Below are 20,142 nucleotides of genomic sequence, written 5' to 3' on the forward strand. Positions count from 1 at the left end.
TGTTATAAAACCTGTGCCCATCCTTCTGTACTTTAAAATGTCTCTAGGTCACTAATAATGCCTAAGACAATGCAGACTCAATGTGAATACGTATTAAACTGAATTGCCTAGAAAATAATGACAAAAATTAAAAGTTGGTCAGGCTCAGTATAGACTCAATTCTTTCCAAGTATTTTCTATGCACTTTTCATTGAATCTGCAAATGCAAAGCCTGTGGAAATGGGGAGCAGAATGGACTTTCTGGAGAAACATAGATGAACCTGGACAAAGGGACTTGGACAGATCAGGAGAGACGATATTCGACTTGTCAAGAGACCACTGACCAATACTTCTTCTTTGCTAGGAGCCACTGCAAAGTATTACATTCATATGGAAATTGGGCTCCTACTGTTCACTTAGGCCCATTTGGGGACTCAAGTTACAAGACTCCTGGAGAGTTCCCATTGGTTGGGGAAGGATGGTAGGAGGGGGTTCCGGGGGAAGTGGAGCCCCCCGTGTCCGGTAGGGACACACGTGTGTGTGTGTGTGTGTGTGTGTGTGTGTGGACCGGCTTGTTAGGGGGACGCACACGGCCTCTCACAAAATAAAACTTTGTTTCAGTTCCATCTGGCTTGTGTTTTTGTGCTCAGCCGGATTGCAGCATCGCAAGCCGGCGTGCACTGACAGCGACCCGCGAAAGCGCTCAGCAGGAAGGCAGCAGGTGAAAACAGCAGCGGGCAGAAGCGGAGCCAAGGCTCACGCGGCCCCCGCCGTCCAGCCTGCAGCATTTTGGTGGCCCTTGTACGGGGAACGCCCAAAATTTATAGGTGAGTGATATCGCTCGCCCCTAAGGAAAGGCGACAGAATGGGTATTTTTGTTTTGATTTATTCTGCTTTTATTTCAGGCTCTCTAGCCTTACAATTTTTTCAGGCGAATTGGGAAAAATGGTTGGCTCAAGGTTTTAAGTTATTCGGCCCTGAGAAAGAAAAAATTGATATAATCATTTTTCTCCTCTCCGTTTCTGTTTCATTCTGTTTTGGCTTTCTTCTATCCTACCTTATTGGGTTACGTTACCTTTATAGTAGATTAGAATCTAGTAAAAAACAAACCGAAAGACTGTTAAGTAAATTGTTAGAGGTCCAGGCTATGGCAGAAAACTTATTAGGTCAAGCAAAACAAAAGGTCCCTCAAGCTAGTCAGACAGAAGAAAAATTGAAGAAGGCAAGCTTAGGGAAAAAACGGCCCTCAGATAGGGAGGCTAGTACTAACTCCGTTCCATCACCAGAGGGCGTAATTCAACCAACAGCTTCACCTGTAGCTGAGCAGCCCTCAGTTTCCATAGGTGATGAACAGAATCCTGAGGCAGGACCCCAAAAGTTAGCATGCCCTGTAGTTGAGCGGGGAGAAGAAAGGGAACGAGTTTACCGTGCCTTAGATTTCAAAATAGTAAAGCAATTAAAGGAAGCTGTACAAACCTACGGACCTGCCGCTCCCTTTACTGTCAGAATGGTCGAATCTATTACCAGCTGGGACTTAACACCAGAAGATTGGGCTAGCGTGTGTCACTCTGTGCTAAATGGAGGACAATATTTATTATGGAAAATTGCCAATGAGGAATTTTGCAGGGAGACAGCTAGGCGAAATGCAGCAGCAGGTTATCCTGAAAGAGATTCTCAAATGCTATTGGGGAAAGGACCTTATGAGGGTCAGAGGCAACAGATTAGATATGATCCTGGCGTATACGCTCAGATCACTATGAATGCAATTAAGGCATGGAAAACTTTGAAGGGACAAGGGGATTTACAAGGTCAACTATCTAAGATAACACAAGGAGTTAATGAGCCCTACGCTGACTTTGTAGCTAGACTTATTGAAACAGCCTCTAAGACATTTGAAAATACAGAACAGGCAATGCCATTTATAAAACAACTGGCTTATGACCAAGCAAATCGTTGCTGCAAAGAGGTCATTAGACCGTGGAAACATGGAGATTTAAACACATATATTAAATTATGTAGCGACATTGATGAACAAGGACAAGTCATGGCAGCTGAAGTAAAACAGGCTTTAGATACCAAACCAAAAACATGCTATAATTGCAATCAGAAAGGACATTTTAAAAGAAATTGCCCCATAGGAGGAGGGTTTAACAAAGCTAGGTATCAAAGGAGTAGAATCCCGGGTATTTGCCCACGATGCCATAGAGGGAGACATTGGGCTAATGAATGCCGTTCTCAAACCACCATAGAGGGTATTCCGTTATCAAAAAATGGACAAAGACCAAGTGTCTACCCACAATATCGTGGAGAAAGGTATCAGGCCCCGTTGTCAAAAAACGAATTGGAGGGCCCAATGCCCCGGGGCCCAAAGCCACAAATATACGGGGCAATGGAGGAACCCAGCAGCACCATCAAGGTAGTGCCCAGGACGCACTATCCATCAGATCCCTCATCAGACAAACTAGAGGGAGCGCAGGGTTGGACATCTGTGCCTCTGCCAGAGCAGTATTAACTCCAGAGATGGGAGTTCAAATCATTCCCACAGGAATAAAAGGACCTCTTCCCCAAGGAACAGTAGGCTTATTATTAGGACGCAGTTCTTCTACACTAAAAGGACTTATGATAAGTCCTGGGGTAATTGATCCCGATTATGAGGGTGAAATAAAAATTATAGCCAGTTCTCCAAGAGGTATATCCGTAATTTCATCAGGAGATAGAATAGCACAGTTATTAATAATACCCAGCCTACATGATGAATTTTCCAGTTGTAATGTAGAAAGAGGTTCCAAGGGATTAGGCTCCACAGGTGTAGATTGGGCTATGCTTTCTTTAAATTTAGATTCTCGCCCAATGCTAAAATTAAATATTCAAGGACATGATTTTAATGGGCTGCTGGACACAGGTGCTGACCTCAGCATCATATCTCGTCAGGAATGGCCAAAGCACTGGCCATTGCAACAAGCCACTCAAACGCTTCGAGGCCTAGGAGTGGCAACTAACCCCCATAGAAGTGCTATGGTATTAGATTGGAGGGATCCTGAAGGATGTGAAGGAACTATACAGCCTTATGTATTGGACCATCTTCCCATAAATTTATGGGGACGGGATGTCCTAGATCAATTAGGATTGACATTAACAAATAACGTCAATTCTAACGCGCCCACTAGTAGGGCTAAACAAGGCTTTAGAAAAGAAAAAGGATTAAGGAAACAAGATCAAGATATGATAGCACCAATTCAAATAGATCAAGAAATAAATAAACATGGATTGGGTTTTCAAAAAGGGCCACTGAGACAATCAAAATTACATGGAAATCAGAAAGACCAGTGTGGGTTCCTCAGTGGCCCCTGACTAAAGAAAAGATACAAGTAGCCCATGATCTGGTCAAACAACAATTAGCGGAAGGACATTTACAACCTTCCGTATCTCCCCATAATACTCCCATTTTTGTCATTAAAAAGAAATCTGGTAAATGGAGATTATTACAAGATTTAAGAGCCATTAATAATGAGATGGTTATTATGGGACCTGCTCAATCAGGGATTCCCCAATTGTCTGCTTTACCAAAAACCTGGCATGTGTTAACTATAGATATTAAGGATTGTTTCTTTTCAATTCCAATTCATCCCGAGGATAGTCCACATTTTGCATTTACTATCCCTGCACTAAATCATGAAGGTCCTGATCAGAGATATGAGTGGAAAGTTTTACCCCAGGGGATGGCGAACAGCCCGACTATGTGTCAAATTTATGTTAATAAAGCAATCCAGCCACTTAGAAATCAAAATCCTGAACTACAAATATTTCACTATATGGATGATGTGTTATTAGCACATAAAGATAAGAACACATTGCTAGAATGTTATGCCACACTTACAAACTTACTAAAAAATTATAATCTAGACATAGCAATAGATAAAGTACAATTAAATTTTCCAATTAATTATTTAGGAGTTTTATTATCCTCAACCATGGTCCGTCCACCAAAAATTCAAATACGAGTAGATCAACTCAAATCACTTAATGACTTTCAAAAATTATTGGGAGACATAAACTGGATAAGGCCTTACCTAGGCATACCAACAGGAGAATTAGGACCCTTATTTGATATCCTAAAAGGTCCATCAGATCCAAATTCACCCCGCATGTTAACGCCTGAAGCAAGAAAGGCATTAAAAATCATTGAAACATATATGGAAAATATGCATTTGGATAGAATTGATATAAGTTTGCCTTTATTATTTATTGTACTACCAACAAAAAATATTCCTACAGGAGTATTTTGGCAAGAAGGTCCATTATTGTGGATACATTTATCGTATTCCCCTAATACTATTCTTACTAGATATCCTGAGGCTGTAGGACAATTAATACTCAAAGGGATAAAAGCAGCGAAGGGAGTGTTTGGGATTTCTCCCAATAAAATTATTACTCCATATACTATGGATCAAATTGATGAGTTAGCTAATGAGTTAAATACTTGGGCAATAATCATGTGTAAATCTAGTGTCTCATTTGATAATCACTTGCCATCTAATCCCTTGTTGTCCTTTTGGTCTAAGCATCCTGTAGTTTTTCCTAAAATGACAAAAAAAAACCCTATCATGAATGCTCCAAATATATTCACTGATGGGTCAAACAATGGTACAGCAGCGGTAGTTACCCCTGATCAAACTTTTACATTTTTAGTACCCAAACAATCAGCTCAAAAGGTAGAGCTCAATGCAGTATTACAAGCTTTTATGATGTTCAAAGATTCTGTATTTAATTTATTCTCTGATAGCCAGTATGTAGTTAATGCTATAGCATCCCTTGAAGATGCTGGTAGGATTTCTCCTTCCTCTACTGTTTTCTCTTTGTTTTCTGCTATACAAACTCTAATCTGGGACAGAAAAGATCCATTCTTTATTGGACATATCAGGGCACATACAGGGTTGCCTGGAGCCCTTAGTTTGGGTAATGAACTAGCAGATAAATCTACACATGACATACATATTTTCTCCACAATAGAAGAAGCTATAAATTTTCATAAAAGGTTCCATGTCAATGCTAATACCTTACAAAAACGTTTTAAAATAACTAAGGAACAAGCCAGACATATAATAAAACAATGTCAAAATTGTGTGACATTTTTACCACAAGTTAATCTTGGAGTCAATCCTAGAGGACTGATACCTAACCATATTTGGCAGATGGACGTTACACACTTGCCAGAATTTGGAAAATTAAAATATTTACATGTTACAGTTGATACTTCTTCTGGATTTTTAATGGGCTCCCTTCATGCCGGAGAAAAAACTAAAGATGTTATAGCTCATTGCTTACAAAATTTTGCCACTGTGGGTGTTCCTAAACAGTTAAAAACTGATAACGCTCCTGGTTATACGTCTAACTCTTTTAAACAATTTTGCTCATCATTTGGCATTACTCATATAACAGGAATCCCATACAATCCACAGGGTCAAGGCATAGTTGAAAGAGCTCATCAAACTATTAAAATGTACTTATTAAAACAAAAGGAAGGAATTGGAAAAGGGTATATATCCCCCAAAGATAAACTTAAAATAACCCTTTTTACTCTAAACTTTCTAAATTTGGATTCATCAGGACTTAGTGCTGCGGAAAGACATATGTATCCGAAAAATGTACATAAGCCTAAGGTACTTTGGAAAGATATTCTAACAGGACAATGGAAAGGTCCGGACCCAGTAATAGTCTGGAGTCGGGGCTCCGTCTGTGTTTTTCCACAGGAGGAACAGCAACCAATTTGGATTCCAGAGAGATTAACTAAAACAATTTCTACAGAAAAAGAAGATGATTTGACTCAAATCCATAACAGCTGATATCCAGAGCTCCAGCTTGGCTATTCTTACATCTACAACAGTGATTTACCACGGTGCCTTTTTCAATATCTATTTTATTATTACATTTTTCCCACATCATAAGGTTCTATTTTATTTATTTATTTATTTTCTCTTTCTTTTTGAGCTCATACAAACCTAGGTTAATGTTTTTCTGATCAGTTTTATTTTTTGACTGTGTTTTATTTTTTTTTAACTGTAAAGTTTTTAAACATTGCAATGGAGATTTCACCTAGGTATAGCTACAAGGCCTTTATTTACTATTGTCTTATATGTTCTATGTTATGTATGCACTGTTTTGTGTTGTATGTCTGTATGTGTGTATGTCCATATTTCATTTATAAGGAGCGCTCATGTATAAATAGATATAAATGGATCCAAAAAAAAAAAAAAAAAAAAAAAAATCACGTGACTTATATGGTTTAATTTAAATTAGGTAAACAGCTGTTATAAATTTTGCTTTTAAAGGTGGTTAACAGATCTGTTTGTTTACTTTCACCTTTCCTTTTCATTATATTTAACAATTCTGTTCAAGATAATGTCTCTTTAGCACCATGGCCAGAATTCCCATCTCCATCCCAATGCCGGTGAAGACTAAGATAAAACCAAACTACAACTTCTATGATAGCTATCACAGTAAACTATATAAACTGATACATCAATCAATATAACTCAATAAGTATCCTCAATCAAGTACTTAATTTACTTTGGGAGAAAATGGACATATTGACAGACTCCTCCACTTTGAACTGCTCAATCAAGGACTTAATTTACTTTGGGAGGAAATGGACATATTGATAGACTCCTCCACTTTGAACTGCTTACACAACTTGCCTGGACTATGTATCACCTGTATGCATTGTGCTCTATTTGTTGATACAGTGAATTATGGTAGTGCTGAAATATCTTAGCTGCTGTGTCACCAGTGTTACTGTTCTTCCTAAGGAGCCGTCAATTGGCTTGGTGTCGTGGCATTTCTGTATCTTCCTCCCTTCTACTAGTGATGGTCTAAAACTTGGGGGCCAACAGAGGTGAGGCAAGAACCTCACCCCCCCACTGGCACCAAGGTTAAATTTGGGGGCCAACAGAGGTGAGGCAAGAACCTCACCCCCCCACTGGTGCTTAGGCCTATCCACAAGCATGGCTATGCTAGACCGGTAGTCAGTGACGGGTTGATCTGATTACAGTGGATTCAACCTAAGACAGGAAACTGACGTGTAAAAGTCAGTTCTCCCATGACGGGTAAGAACCACATGTTAAATTGGACAACCTACCAGGCACGGTCCCTAGCCACATTGCCATTGCTTAATTAAACAGAAGGGGGCAGATGCTAGGAGCCACTGCAAAGTATTACATTCATATGGAAATTGGGCTCCTACTGTTCACTTAGGCCCATTTGGGGACTCAAGTTACAAGACTCCTGGAGAGTTCCCATTGGTTGGGGAAGGATGGTAGGAGGGGGTTCCGGGGGAAGTGGAGCCCCCCGTGTCCGGTAGGGACACACGTGTGTGTGTGTGTGTGTGTGTGTGTGTGTGTGTGGACCGGCTTGTTAGGGGGACGCACACGGCCTCTCACAAAATAAAACTTTGTTTCAGTTCCATCTGGCTTGTGTTTTTGTGCTCAGCCGGATTGCAGCATCGCAAGCCGGCGTGCACTGACAGCGACCCGCGAAAGCGCTCAGCAGGAAGGCAGCAGGTGAAAACAGCAGCGGGCAGAAGCGGAGCCAAGGCTCACGCGGCCCCCGCCGTCCAGCCTGCAGCACTTCTTATCTATGGTTTCTTACCCCAAAAAACAGGAAAGAAGAAACTGCAGGACAAACAGGACATTCTTCCACTGGTTGAACTCAGTAGCCTATTATTAAAAAGAAAAGAAACGAGTGATTAGATTAATGACATTGCAGTTCAAATCTGTGAGTCTGGGTACAAAAACCATCTTTCCAAAAACAAAATCCAATTTTAAAAGTCCTAGATCACACAAGTTATGTAACAATGGACAAATTTACTTCCCTCCCCAAATCTCAGGTTCATCGTACAAAATGGGAAATGGGGGGGGGGGACCTTCCTGCACAGGCTGATGTGAAGAAGTGAAGTTGAACTTCGCAGGTGACAAGCTCAAAAAAATCAGTAACATTGGCAAGGAAAGTTCAAGTTCACAGACTGTTTTCAAGAATTTACATCATGGACAAATGAGCTAGTATTTGCTATTTACATAGCAATCAAATAATGGAGGGTGAAGAATAAGATAGACAAGTTTAAACAAACCATGTAGAAATGACAGGTAACAATAAAAAGGAGTATTTTATTTGTGATTTTTCTCTTGTCTGCATCCAAAACTGATTTGTTTCCTCCCCATCCCCCTCTCCTTCCCTCCTCTCCCCCTCCTTCTCCCCCTCCCTCTCTCTCTCCTTCCCCTCCCCCTCCCCTTCCTCCTCCGCCTCCTTTTTTTTGGTAGCAGGTATTGAACTCAGGAGCACTTAACCACTGAGCCACATTCTCAGCCCCTTTCATTTTTATTTTGAGGCAGGGTCTTGCTAAGTTGCTCAGGACTTCCCAAATTTGCTGAGGCTGGCTTTGAACTTGTGATCCTCCTGCATCAGCCTCCCAAGACACTGACATGCGCCACTGCATCGGCTCAAAACTGATTTTAAGGCGACTCAAGACCACTTAAGCAATGTGCTCAATAACATGCTTAGATCAAAGTTCTATTCTCTTTCTACTAAGCAATACTTTGCTAGCCAAGTTTTAGCAACTGAATCATTTAAAACTATTTAAATAGGTTTTCAAATTGTTATTCAAATTTTTAAACAATTAAAAGGGAATTCTCTCCTCCAATTCATACAGCCTTCCACACTTTGCTGACACTGACTCATTAGTAATACTCTGCCCCGTCTCCTATCAAAAAGATACACAAAAACTCAGAAAGTCAAGGGTCCTATGTGGAAGCTAGGTAGAAAAAGGGTAGAAAAGGAGGGATCTCATAAAAAAAAAAAAAAAAGAAGAAGAGACCAGTAGAATGGAGGAAGGGAACTAGAGGAAGGAGGGAACAAAGGAGAGAGAAAATACTGGGGAGAGAATTAGCCAAGTTACATTGTTGTACTGTGTGCCTGTAGGAATACGTAACAAGAAATCTCGATCATGTTCAATTATAATGCACCATAAAGATGTTTTAATAAAAACAAAAAGAAAAGATAGACATTAAACGTTGATAATTGTTGAAACAGGGGATGGGCACATGGGGTTTGTTTATTATTCTCTATGCGTCTATATGTGCTTCAAAGTTTCCATCATTAAAAAACAAAACTTTTTAATGCATACTTTGGGAGCCTGGGTGTAGCTCAGTGGTAAAGTTAGTGCTTAGCATGGGTGAAGCGCTAGGTACATTGACTCTTCACCCAATTTAGTTTTTACAAATTTTAGCTTTGTTTCTTTTTTAAAAAAAATATATTTTTTATTAGTTGCTGATGGACCTTGATTTACTTATTTATATGTGATGCTGAGAATCAAACCCAATGCCTCATACTTGCTAAGCAAGTGCTCCACCACTGAGCCCCAGCCCCAGCCCCAGCATTGCTTCTTTAGTTATAACGAGGCTGACTGGGCAGGGAGGCACATGCCTTTAATCCCAGCTACTTGGGAGGCTAAGGCAGGAGGATAATAAATTCAAGGCCAGCCTGGGCAACTTAACAAGATCCTGTCTCAAAAGAAAATAAAAATAAGGGGCTGGGGATGCGGCTCACTGGTAGGGTGCTTGCCTAGCATGCATGAGGCCCTGGGGGTTTGGGGTTGTTGTTTTTGTTTTGGTAACAGGGATTAAACCCATGAGCCTTAACCACTGAGCAACACCCCAGCACTTTTTGAATTTTATTTTGAGACAGGGTCTCACTAAGTTGTTTTAGTACCTAAGTTGCTGAGGCTAGCTTTGAACTTGCAATCCTCCCGAGCTGCTAGGACTAAAGGTGTGCACCACCAGGCCCGGCTGAGGCCCTGGGTTTGATCTCCGGCATCACAAAAGTAAGTAAATAAAGGACTGGGAAAGTAGGTCCATGGTACAACACGTGTCTAGCACCCATGAAGCCCTGGGTTCAATGCCCAGTACACAAAAATAACACCATCATCATAATAATGCCGTACTAGTGGCATTTTGAGAAATAATCTAGCATAATAAAACAGGAAATAATTAAAGGTGAGTAATAATAAAGTAGTTCTTCCTTTAGACTTACTGTTGCAGTCCAAGTATGTTGGAGTATTTCCTTCACATGTAAAAACTACAATAACCCTTATATCTTATAGAGTGCAAGAGGTCTAACATATTCAAATAGTCTTTGTCTTTTATTTTTCATTAAATTCAAGTCATTAATTAATTTTGAGATGAGGTCTTGCTGTGTTACCCAGACTGGTCTCAGACTCCTGGGCTCAAATGATCCTCCTGCTTCAGCCTCCCGAGAAGCTGGGACTTCAGGTGTTGTCCTCCGTACCCGGCTAGTCCCTGTCTTAATGTGGTTTGATTTTTGTACTTTGCAATGATGTGAAAGTGAGGCTCATTCAGGAGGAACCATCTTCTTCATGGTGCACTTGGGGGTTTTTTATATTTTCACCCTCATTCATCAACTACAATACACTAGAAGTACTTGGGACCTACTGCAGGATTCCTGGCTAAGCAAAGTTCACCCACTGAGTATTTTCCAAGGGCCTGATATGTCAACAAGAGGAACTGTCATGTCTGACCTCACTGTTCAGAGGTGAAACCAAGGTGCTGTTAAAAGAGCTGCCAAGGATGTGAATCCAGAGTCCTGACTGAATTGCCAGGGTGGTGAGTCACCAGCAAGTTTGCCACTACCTCTCCTTCTCCCTCTTTCCTGCTCCCAGTCCACCAGGAAAAATGACTCAACCAATTTTTCCTATCATTAAAAAGAAGAGTGAACCTTTGTTCTAGCCCATCCTTCAGCTCTCAGTACAGTTAACCCAGACGTGGCCAAGAAGGAGGAGCTTCCTATTGTAGGCTCCCAGATGCTCACAAATTCCCAAGCTTTACCTGATTCAACAAAGAGCACTCACCATGCTCTTCTGCAAAGTTGCTCATGTTTTTGCATCCTGATTATAGTACATATCCTGCATCTTCCAGCATCTCTTATCAGATATTTTAAAATTAAATAAAATATCTTATCAGATATTTTAAAATTAAAATATAGTCACATTTTTTACTTTAACTTTGTACATGAATTAAAAGTTTAAAAATATTTGTCATTTTAGAGAACCCCCCCCCTCGCTTTTAGTTGTAGATGAACACAATGCCTTTATTTTTATTATTTATTTTTATGTAGTTCTAAGGATAAAGGCAAGCACTCTACCACTGAGCTTCTCTTCTGGTTATAAATGTCTTCCATTTCTCTTATAATTTTTATTAATAGTAAGCTTATAAATTGAACTCTTTGATCCATTTGAAATTTTAGTAAAAACTAAGCACTAAGGTAGGTAAGGGAAGTTCTGTTTGAAATCTTCAGAGTGTGTCAAAGGGAAGAGGAAAGATGGGGTCAATACTGGGGTTTTCCAACACACGAAAGAATAGAAGGAGAATATTCTTCCTGAATGTCAGAATTTAACAAATTTCAGATGCTCCTTGACTTACCCATAGGGTTACTTTCCAACCTACCCACCATCAGTTGAATATGTCATAAGGCAAAAATGCACTAATACACTAACCTACTGAAAATCAGAGCTGAGCCTGGCCTACCTGCACTTACATGGAGCCCACAGCTGGGCGATATCATCTGAGCAAACTCTGATCTGTGTGTGTGATCACGTGTGTGGCTGACTGGCAGCCGTGGCATCTGGACAGAGGTTCATACCACATCAGCGCTCGCACAGAAGAACAAAACATAAAATGAAGTATGGCTCCTCCTGAATGAGCCTCATTTTACATTATTGCCAAGTACAAAAATCAAACCACATTTAGATGGGGACTAGCCAGCTGCAGAGGCCCACACCTGAAGTCCCAGCTTCTCGGGAAGATGAAGCAGGAGGGTCATTTGAGCCCAGGAGTCTGAGACCAGTCTGGGCAACACAGCAAGACCTCATCTCAAAATCAATTAATGACTCGAATTAATGACAAATAAAAGACAAAGACTATTTGAATATGTTAGGCCTCTTGCACTCTATAAGATACAAGGGTTATTATAGTTTTTACATGTGAAGGAAAGAAACATGAACAGTTTATCTATCCAAACAAAATAACTGCCATTACATACAGCAAAGAATGTGTTTCTAGGGCCAGAGGGCCTGGATCTATCGCCTGCGGTTCTTGGAAGTTTCTTAAACACTAAGCCCTAAATTCCTTGCTATAAAATGGGATTGACAGCAGTACTTTCTCTCCCCAGGATGGTTCTAGGAATGTCATGAGATAGTTCATGAATGATGCTTTGAAACACATTGATATAACAGTTCCTCAATAAATATTAACTATCACACAAGAAAATAGGAGAATGGCACACAATCATTGCAAGCCTGTGGCAGCTTCTGAAAACCCCAGGCTACAAGTTTAGAAGTCAATGATTTGGATGTGGGATTACATGTTCCTACAGAAGTGGTATTATAAGCTGTATTCCCAGGCCGTTTTACCCATAAATTCCCAATATTTCTTTTGTCACTCATCATAGTGCTCCTACAGGAAAATATGCTCTTAGTCCCAAGTAGGCATTCTAGGAGTGTGTAAGAATTTCTAAACTTTTTTCCCCCATGCAAAGGATCAAACCCAGGTAAGCCTTTTACCACTGAGCCATATCCCCAACTCAAGTTTGTACATTTTCATTCCTAGAATTAAATATATCTCTGAAACAGCTACAAGAATTCCAGAACAGATAAATTCCAGTGATTCAACAGGAAAACTCATTTCTATTCTATAATAATGAAACAGACACACCACTAGGGCCACTTTGTTGAGACTCATAATTTTGTGTAAGGTCGATGACACCAACTTGGTTTAAAATGGACTGATGACGGGTAAAAAATAAATATCGTGTTTTCAGACATTGCGTCTGCTGGAGAGGTGCTGGGGGGAGGAGCAAGCTCCGTCTTCCAACACTGAACTCACAGTGAGTCCCGGGTTCACACAGTGTCCCTACTAACCTGAAACAGAGAGCTCTTTATCAAAACTGATGCCTGTTGGCAGGTTTTGATATAAATGCATGCACATGGCTGTTCACCCCTGGGGATTTGGCTACTGGGCCCTTCTGTAGCTTCCAGCTTCTGGGGAAGAACTGTGTAGCTGAAGGAAGAGCAATGAGCCCGGCCGTCTACCCCAGAAGTCCTGCAGCCCAAAATCCTTCAGAGCCTGAAAGGGCTGCAAATACGATCAACTTCAATGACTGTGCTCATTGTTACAATAGAAGAACTGTCCTCTAGAAGCCCTCTGAACCAGCCACCCAGTCCAGCAAAGGGAGGGTTAACACCTGGCCAGAAGGGGGACAGCCAGCAGAGGCAACCTGATGGGATTTTCCCCTCACCCCTCATTTCCTACATGAACTTGAACATCACCTCTCAATACAGGCAAAATTCATAGAAGCTGCTCAAGCACGGTGGTGCACGCCTGTAATCCCAGCAGCAGGCCTGGGAGGCTGAGGCACGAGGATCACAGGTTCAGAGCCAGCCTCAGCAACTCGGCGAGGTCCTGAGCAACTCAACAAGACCCTGTTTCCAAATAAACTATAAAAAGGCTGGGATGTGGCTCAGTGGTTAAACAACCCTGGGTTCATTCCCTAGTACCAAAAAAAAAAAAAAAAAATCATAGAAGCTGCGGGGCTTGCAGCTTAGAGGAGTCGGGGTGTGTATGCCTGGAAGCCGTCATGATGAACCTCAACATGGGGAGTGGTCATTCCCTGGCAGACCTGTCCTCCTCTCCCTCCCACTGGGCCTGACCTTAAGGCTGGCTGAGTATGCCTCATCTGCAATGCTTGGGACCAGAAGTGCTTCAGATTTCTTTCTTTTTTTTTTTTTTTTAAATATGTAATGGGTGAAAAAAATAATAAGACATCTTGGGAATGGAACCCAGGTCTGAACATGAAATTCACATGTGTTTTATATATACCGTGATCACATGTAGCCTGAAGGTAATTTTATTCATTATTTTTAGTGTGCCTACATTTTTACTGTGACCCACCACAAACGATTCAGTTGTGGAATTTTCCACTCGTGATGTCGCAGTGGGCACTCGGGAAGCTTTACATTTGAGAGTAGACAGAAATATTGGGCCTGATTGACCATCTTATCTGTCTTTCATGAACAAGCATTGCCTAAGTTAAGCAGGGCAAATTCAGAAAGAACAATACCTTTTCAACAGTCAAAGGCAGACCCTGGAATGTCTAGATGTACAAATGGTACGATGTCTGGGTCTCTTTTAAAATACTGCAGAAGCGGGACAGTTCATGGAATTATTCTCCCTACTTTGCAAATGTTTCAAAATGTCTACAATAAAAATAACAAAGAAACCCATTTTTAAACTATCAAAATTTCTTTCCCAAGGAAGTAATTTTCCCAGGGTCCCCACATCAACAAAGAAGGACAGTGGGACTGGGACTCAGATTTTGATTGTTGTTTTCCAAAAATTTGCAGGTCCTGAGTTCTTGTCAACAAGATCCTGCTGCCTCCGTGTGTCTAAGGGTGTTAAATACCAGGCACATCAAACACCTTTTGCTTTTTCAATGTGGTGCTGAGGAGGGAACCCAGTGCCTACCACTGAGCTACAACCACAGCCCTCAAATAGCTTTTGATTTTCTTTTTGAAATGGAGTCTCATTCTGTTGCCCAGGCTGGTCTTGAACCATTCTTCCCACCTCAGCCTCCAGAGTATCTGGGACCAGGGTACATGACACCATGCCCAGCTCCCAGACATAACATTTATGTACCTTCCTGGTAATTCTATATACATAGGGATCTGAGGTGTGTGTGTGTGTGTGTGTGTGTGATCCTATATACTATATATAAGATATACATGTATGCATTTTATTTCAGTGAGTACCAAATGTTAAATATTGAAATTTTAAAAGATGGCTAAGGAAAGTTGTATTGACCATTTTATCCACTTACCTGCTGAAGGTCTCCGGTGGAGACACTAATAATAAGAGTTGGAATGATCATGAAGCAGGCATTATAGAAAAGCACCCCATATTTCCCTAGTTCCTACAAAAACAAAGAAAACCCCACTGAATTTCAGAATACAAGCATTAAATTTCCTGGAGCTATTTATTCAACTACGAATCTACACAACGTTAGAACATGTATTCTCACCGACTCTCTACTGGAATATTTTATAACAAATTCCCAACAGAAAATGCTTCATTTCAATTGTATTTTGGTTTCAGAATAAATATTTATTTTACACCAAAAACTACAGACAAAATGGATGAAATGAAAAGGAGGCCAAGTTTCCACCCCCTTGGACATTCTGACTATGTGAGCTTTTCTTTTTGTTTTAAAGAAATCTGGAACTCAGTAAAGGAGATGAAAACTGTTAACATAAACAACTCCTGTAAAACATCTGCCGTCTGCACTGAAGAAGAGCCCTCCTTCCACAGGAGAGGCCACACCACCTCTCCACCAAACAAGGCTGACCTATTGTGGGTTTTCAAAAGGCAACAAACATGTTTTTGTAAAACCGCCACCAATAAAAGAAACAAATGGCCATACAGATTAAAAAAAAAAAGGCCTGTTAAGGAGAACTCCCTCCTTCTACACAAAGAACCAGGAACAAAGAGCCATATGGCCGGCTCATCCTCCACAGCTTCCTGGAACAGCTGGGGCCCCCACTGGGGCAGACCCAGGCCAGAGAGCTCCCGGCCGGCCCCTGGGGATCGGAGGAGGCAGGTCCTGCTGGAGGACCACCAGGATCCTTTCCAGGCTACTCGTGTCATGGGTGAGGAAACTGAGGCTGGAGAAGCTGAGGTTCAAAGTCACCATGGCCAGGGAGAGCCGGGGTCTGTCCCACCCGCAGACTCCACACTCTCCAAACAAGTGTCCCGCCCCGGACTTTGCCGTGGTCACTGATGACCGAGCTGACGGAGCCACGATGTGCTCTGCTGTTGTCTGTACATTGGGACTGTGACAACTTCTCCCCTCCTATCCAATTTTCACCCCAAATTTTCCAAGACTAAGAGTAACAAGAACATACACAGATAAGATAATTAGGATGAAATGAGTGATTGAGCAATCCTGTTACATAAACTATGTGTCAACTGTAGAAATCCATTTCCATTTTTCGCATCTTCTTGGGGGCAGATGGTAAAGCCTAAAGCCACAGGAGGGAAGACCCGGTACCTTTGGGTCCATTTTCTGCTTGGTATAGACTCCATTTGCTGCCGTGAAGATATCATTTAGGAATACAATGACGTAGCCTTCCAGGTTAAAAGCAAGGTCAGACCTGGGAGGAGAACAAAAGACCAGGGGGGTTATTCAGGAACTCCTCCTCCCTTGGCCTCAAAGCCTGCCTGCTTTTCCTAATCAAATCCACATCCAACGCCAGTAACAACCTAGCAACACTTATACGGCATATTTCCCTTCTCTGCTGGAGAAAAGTTAATTTTGCCACCAGACAAAAAGAAAACCAGCCAATCGGGTGGCTTCAACTTAATTACACAGAGCTTACGACCCAGGGACTGTACCCATCCCCCTGCAAGCCCTGTCTTGCTCTCTGGAAGTCAGCGTGATAACAGGGAACCCTGACTCTCCTAAGGGGAGACCCACCAATGGCTTTGCTTATTGCTGTGAACAGGGCCATCCCCCGGGTGCAGCCCTTGTGGGACAGCAGGGGAGGGACTGGGTAAAAGGGCCCGATGAGGACGTGGTATATCCATTTGCTGCCAAACAGTGCCCAGTCCATCTAAAGGGCAAGGCAGACACCTCTCTTCCCAAGACACTCTTCCCAAGCCATCCTATTCCTGTGGTTTTTGAAACAATCTTTTTTTAAAAAAAAATTAATGCCAATATAAAAATATCTGGGGGATATGACATAGGTGTTAGAGAACAGTAATTGATATATGATGGGATTCACACACTTGCACTTCATCCTTATAGACAATACCAGACCCTTGTCAGAATTCACAACTATCAACTTCCAGGGAAGATAAACTTTCCCTCTATCCTGTTAGGTTCAGTACCTGGGGGCCTGTGAATGAATGAATATATGAATGTGGGAATTAACATATGTATGGATGGATGGCCATGGATGAATGGATTGACAGGATTTCACTAAGTTGCCCAGCTAGCCTCCCACTCCTAGCCTCAAGCAATCCTCCTGCCTCAGTCTCCTAGAGGTGTGGCCACCACAGCCAGCTGGTCTGACTAATTGACAAAGACAGATCAACAGGAAAAAAGGAACACAGACCTTATTCGAATTTTACATGCACAGGCGTTCACAGAAAAGTAAAACCCAAAGAAACAGCTTGACAGGGGGACTCACATGACATTTTAACAAAGGATAGAGGGTTGGACATCAAGGGACAGATAAACTGTGGGAAGTGACTAGGAAATATGCAAGGGGAATAACGGAGGAGAAAGGTTGCTGGGATTTGAGGCGTGGATTCATTTCCGTGCTGCCCGGGCCCTCTCCTCAGTGGGAAGAGCTGCCCTCCTCCTCTCTCCGGGGCAGAAGGGGCCACCTCCACAGAGACATTATGCCTGACTCTGAGGCCTCCGCTGACTCTCAGTTGCCTTTAGCTCAAAATAACCTTTATCCCAAGGTGGCATATTGTGTGGTGGCGTATTCGGACTCCCCCGCAACATCAAAATAAGATCATCTCCAACCAAAGGGAACACAGTAGAGAGGCCAAAACTGCATGGAAATCTGCATGCCAATTACATCATATTTTTGCTTGAGACTTCCACTGGTATTACCACCTACAAATATCTTTGTGGGAATGCAAATGGCTTTCAGGTTATTATCATACATCAGAATTCTCCAGTTCCATCACAGTAAGGGGATTTTCCTCCAAGTAAGGGTCTTTACATCTCTTGCCCACTCACGCCTGACTCATCATGGAGAAGCGTCTGCGCTCCACAACACAGCAGAGTCGTGTTAAAACCAACGGAGGCTGGGGCGCAGCTCAGTGGTGGAGCACCTGCTTAGTGCACATTGCGTCCCCGCGTCCATCCCCAGCACTGCACAAAGGAACTAACCCGACTTTGGCTTGAGGACGTCTCCAAAGGAGAGTCCTCACACGATGCACCACAACCTAGCTTAGTACCTAGACTGACTGACTGAAAGCCCAACTTTGACAACACACAGCTGAGCCTCAGCCCACCACCAGGCTTGAGTCAGTTGCAGGCAGTCAACTCTTGAGACCGTGCTCGGATAAGGTGAAGGCTCAGTCCAGCTGCCTCTGTGCCTCGCTTCCGTTTTCCATCCCTAAGGCTGCCTGGTGCACTGCTGGACGGAGCTCTCCGAGTCTACGCTGGCTCTGAGAGTTACAGAATTTCCAGACTGTTCCTTTGCTCCAATACACTCTGCTAAACTTGTGTAAAGTGTTTCTGTTAACAGCTGGATAAGGAGGAAAAGTCAGGAGTCTAGAGGCATGGGAGAAGAGGTCTGGAGGGGCTGAAGGAGATTCCCAGAGTCCTCAGCCTCCCCATGTTGGGGGGCCAGGGGTTCCCAACAGCCATGTCCCACACCCTGCAGGGTGACCTGGTCTCAGGGGTCTTACGGATCAGTCATTTAGGCCAGTACTAAGTGCACAGAAGTGAGAGTGATTTACTTGCTATATAATCAGAGCAGATTCATTGTTGTCATTTAGAGTCATCTGAAGAAGATTCTACTTCAATTTTTTTCTGGCCATGAGACTTGCTTTGAAAAAAAAAAAGATGTAGGAGGAGGAGGTGACACTTGGAACTTGTGGACAAAAGCTTTACTTTACTTTGCACATGAGGAAACTGATGCCCAGAGAAATGAGAAACAGCTTAGAACCCAGGAAATGTAACTGCAGGCATACATTAGGCACCATACTATAACAGACAGGAAGCCAGGCTCACACCTGTAATCCCAGTGACTCGGGAAGCTGAGGCAGGAGGATCAAGAGTTCAAAGCCAGCCTCAGCAAAAGCAAGGTGCTAAGCAACTCAGTGAGACCCTGTCTCTAAATAAAATACAAAATAGGGCTGGGGAGGGGGCTCAGTGGTCAGGTGCTCCTGAGTTCAATCCCCAGTGCCCACAGCCCCCCTCCAAAAAAGACAGGAATCTGAGTATTCTATACACTTGCAAATGCAAATTTAGACTCCTCATTCCTGCTTTTGCATATTAACAATTAACATAACCATTGGCTTGTGTCCCAAACATACAACATGTTTAATGACAGCATTCCACCCCTGGGGTCGTCATACTCCAACAGTGTTGGCCCACAGCCCAAAACATTTCATGACAGCTCTCTCCCTTAGATACCTCTAAGGATGATAAAACAACACTCAAGGGCTTCATAAATCTGTTCTGGGATTTTCTGATGCTGGAAATTGAATCCAGGGCCTCATGCAGGCTAAGCACTCGCTCGACCACCGAGCTACACGGCCCCCAACCCAAATGTGTCATTTTTCATCAAATACCTAAGCACAGTGCAAGTAAAATTTTTCAATTGAAGACATTTGGTAATAAAATTAAGTAGTTACTACTTTTCCATGAAAGAGAAAATGGCTGTGCTAATGCTAATGTCCGGCGATGCTTGCTGTATTCATGCTCAGAAATATTCTGGCCACTGAGGGAGCCCGTGGGACACTCACAGGACAGCATGGGGGTTCCCCTGACCTCAACAGCTTTGCCTCTGAGCTCGTCAATTCAACTGCAGCCAGGTGGAAAATGAAAACTGAGGAGGGGCTGGGCCTATTGTCAAAGGCACAAAGAAAGAGTCTTACCCAGCTGCTATGAAAGCCCCCAGGATGATGGCAAAGACACTGGCCACGATGCCCAACGAGTACTGTTTCCTGTGGAAAATGAATAAGCAGGAGAGGAGGGGGCGGGGTAAGTGTGGATTCTGTTTTTGAAACAAACTGAACCAAGGTATTAGGCGATTTACCCCCCAAATCTGACAATGCTTCATGTAGAAAAAGGTCTAAAGTGTTTATAATTCAGACCAAAATTATTTCTTAGACCGTTTTCTTAATTTAATTATAAACTGGTATCTCTGGTCACAAGGGAGTTGCTGGGACAAAACAGGGGTGAGCCTGCTGCTAGGCCCCATTTGCAGGGACGTGGATGGAGCATTGGAAGGTCAAGATAAAAATGCAATACTAAGGCTTAACACACTGCACCATCCACTAAATTTCATTCAGATAACCT

The 20,142-nt window shown here is 42.4% G+C and overlaps 1 protein-coding gene across 6 annotated transcripts in view; it reads right to left on the reverse strand.

The window, feature by feature from the left end:
* Slc35d2 (solute carrier family 35 member D2) overlaps positions 1–20,142 on the reverse strand; it is a 141,627-nt gene that overhangs the window by 97,600 nt on the left and 23,885 nt on the right. For 4 of the 6 annotated variants that reach the window (XM_078030549.1, XM_078030553.1, XM_078030554.1 and 1 more), the window contains exons 6-9: positions 19,719–19,787; positions 16,144–16,246; positions 14,917–15,009; positions 7,624–7,691 (exon numbers count right to left, since the gene is read on the reverse strand). In XM_078030549.1, coding sequence (XP_077886675.1) covers positions 7,624–7,691; positions 14,917–15,009; positions 16,144–16,246; positions 19,719–19,787 — 333 coding nt within the window. The remainder of the gene's footprint in view (positions 1–7,623; positions 7,692–14,916; positions 15,010–16,143; positions 16,247–19,718; positions 19,788–20,142) is intronic. The other 2 variants (XM_078030552.1, XM_078030550.1) reach the window with 2 other exon arrangements.

Source organism: Ictidomys tridecemlineatus, chromosome 13 (genome assembly GCF_052094955.1).
Source record: "Ictidomys tridecemlineatus isolate mIctTri1 chromosome 13, mIctTri1.hap1, whole genome shotgun sequence".
Taxonomy (NCBI): Eukaryota; Metazoa; Chordata; class Mammalia; order Rodentia; family Sciuridae; genus Ictidomys; species Ictidomys tridecemlineatus.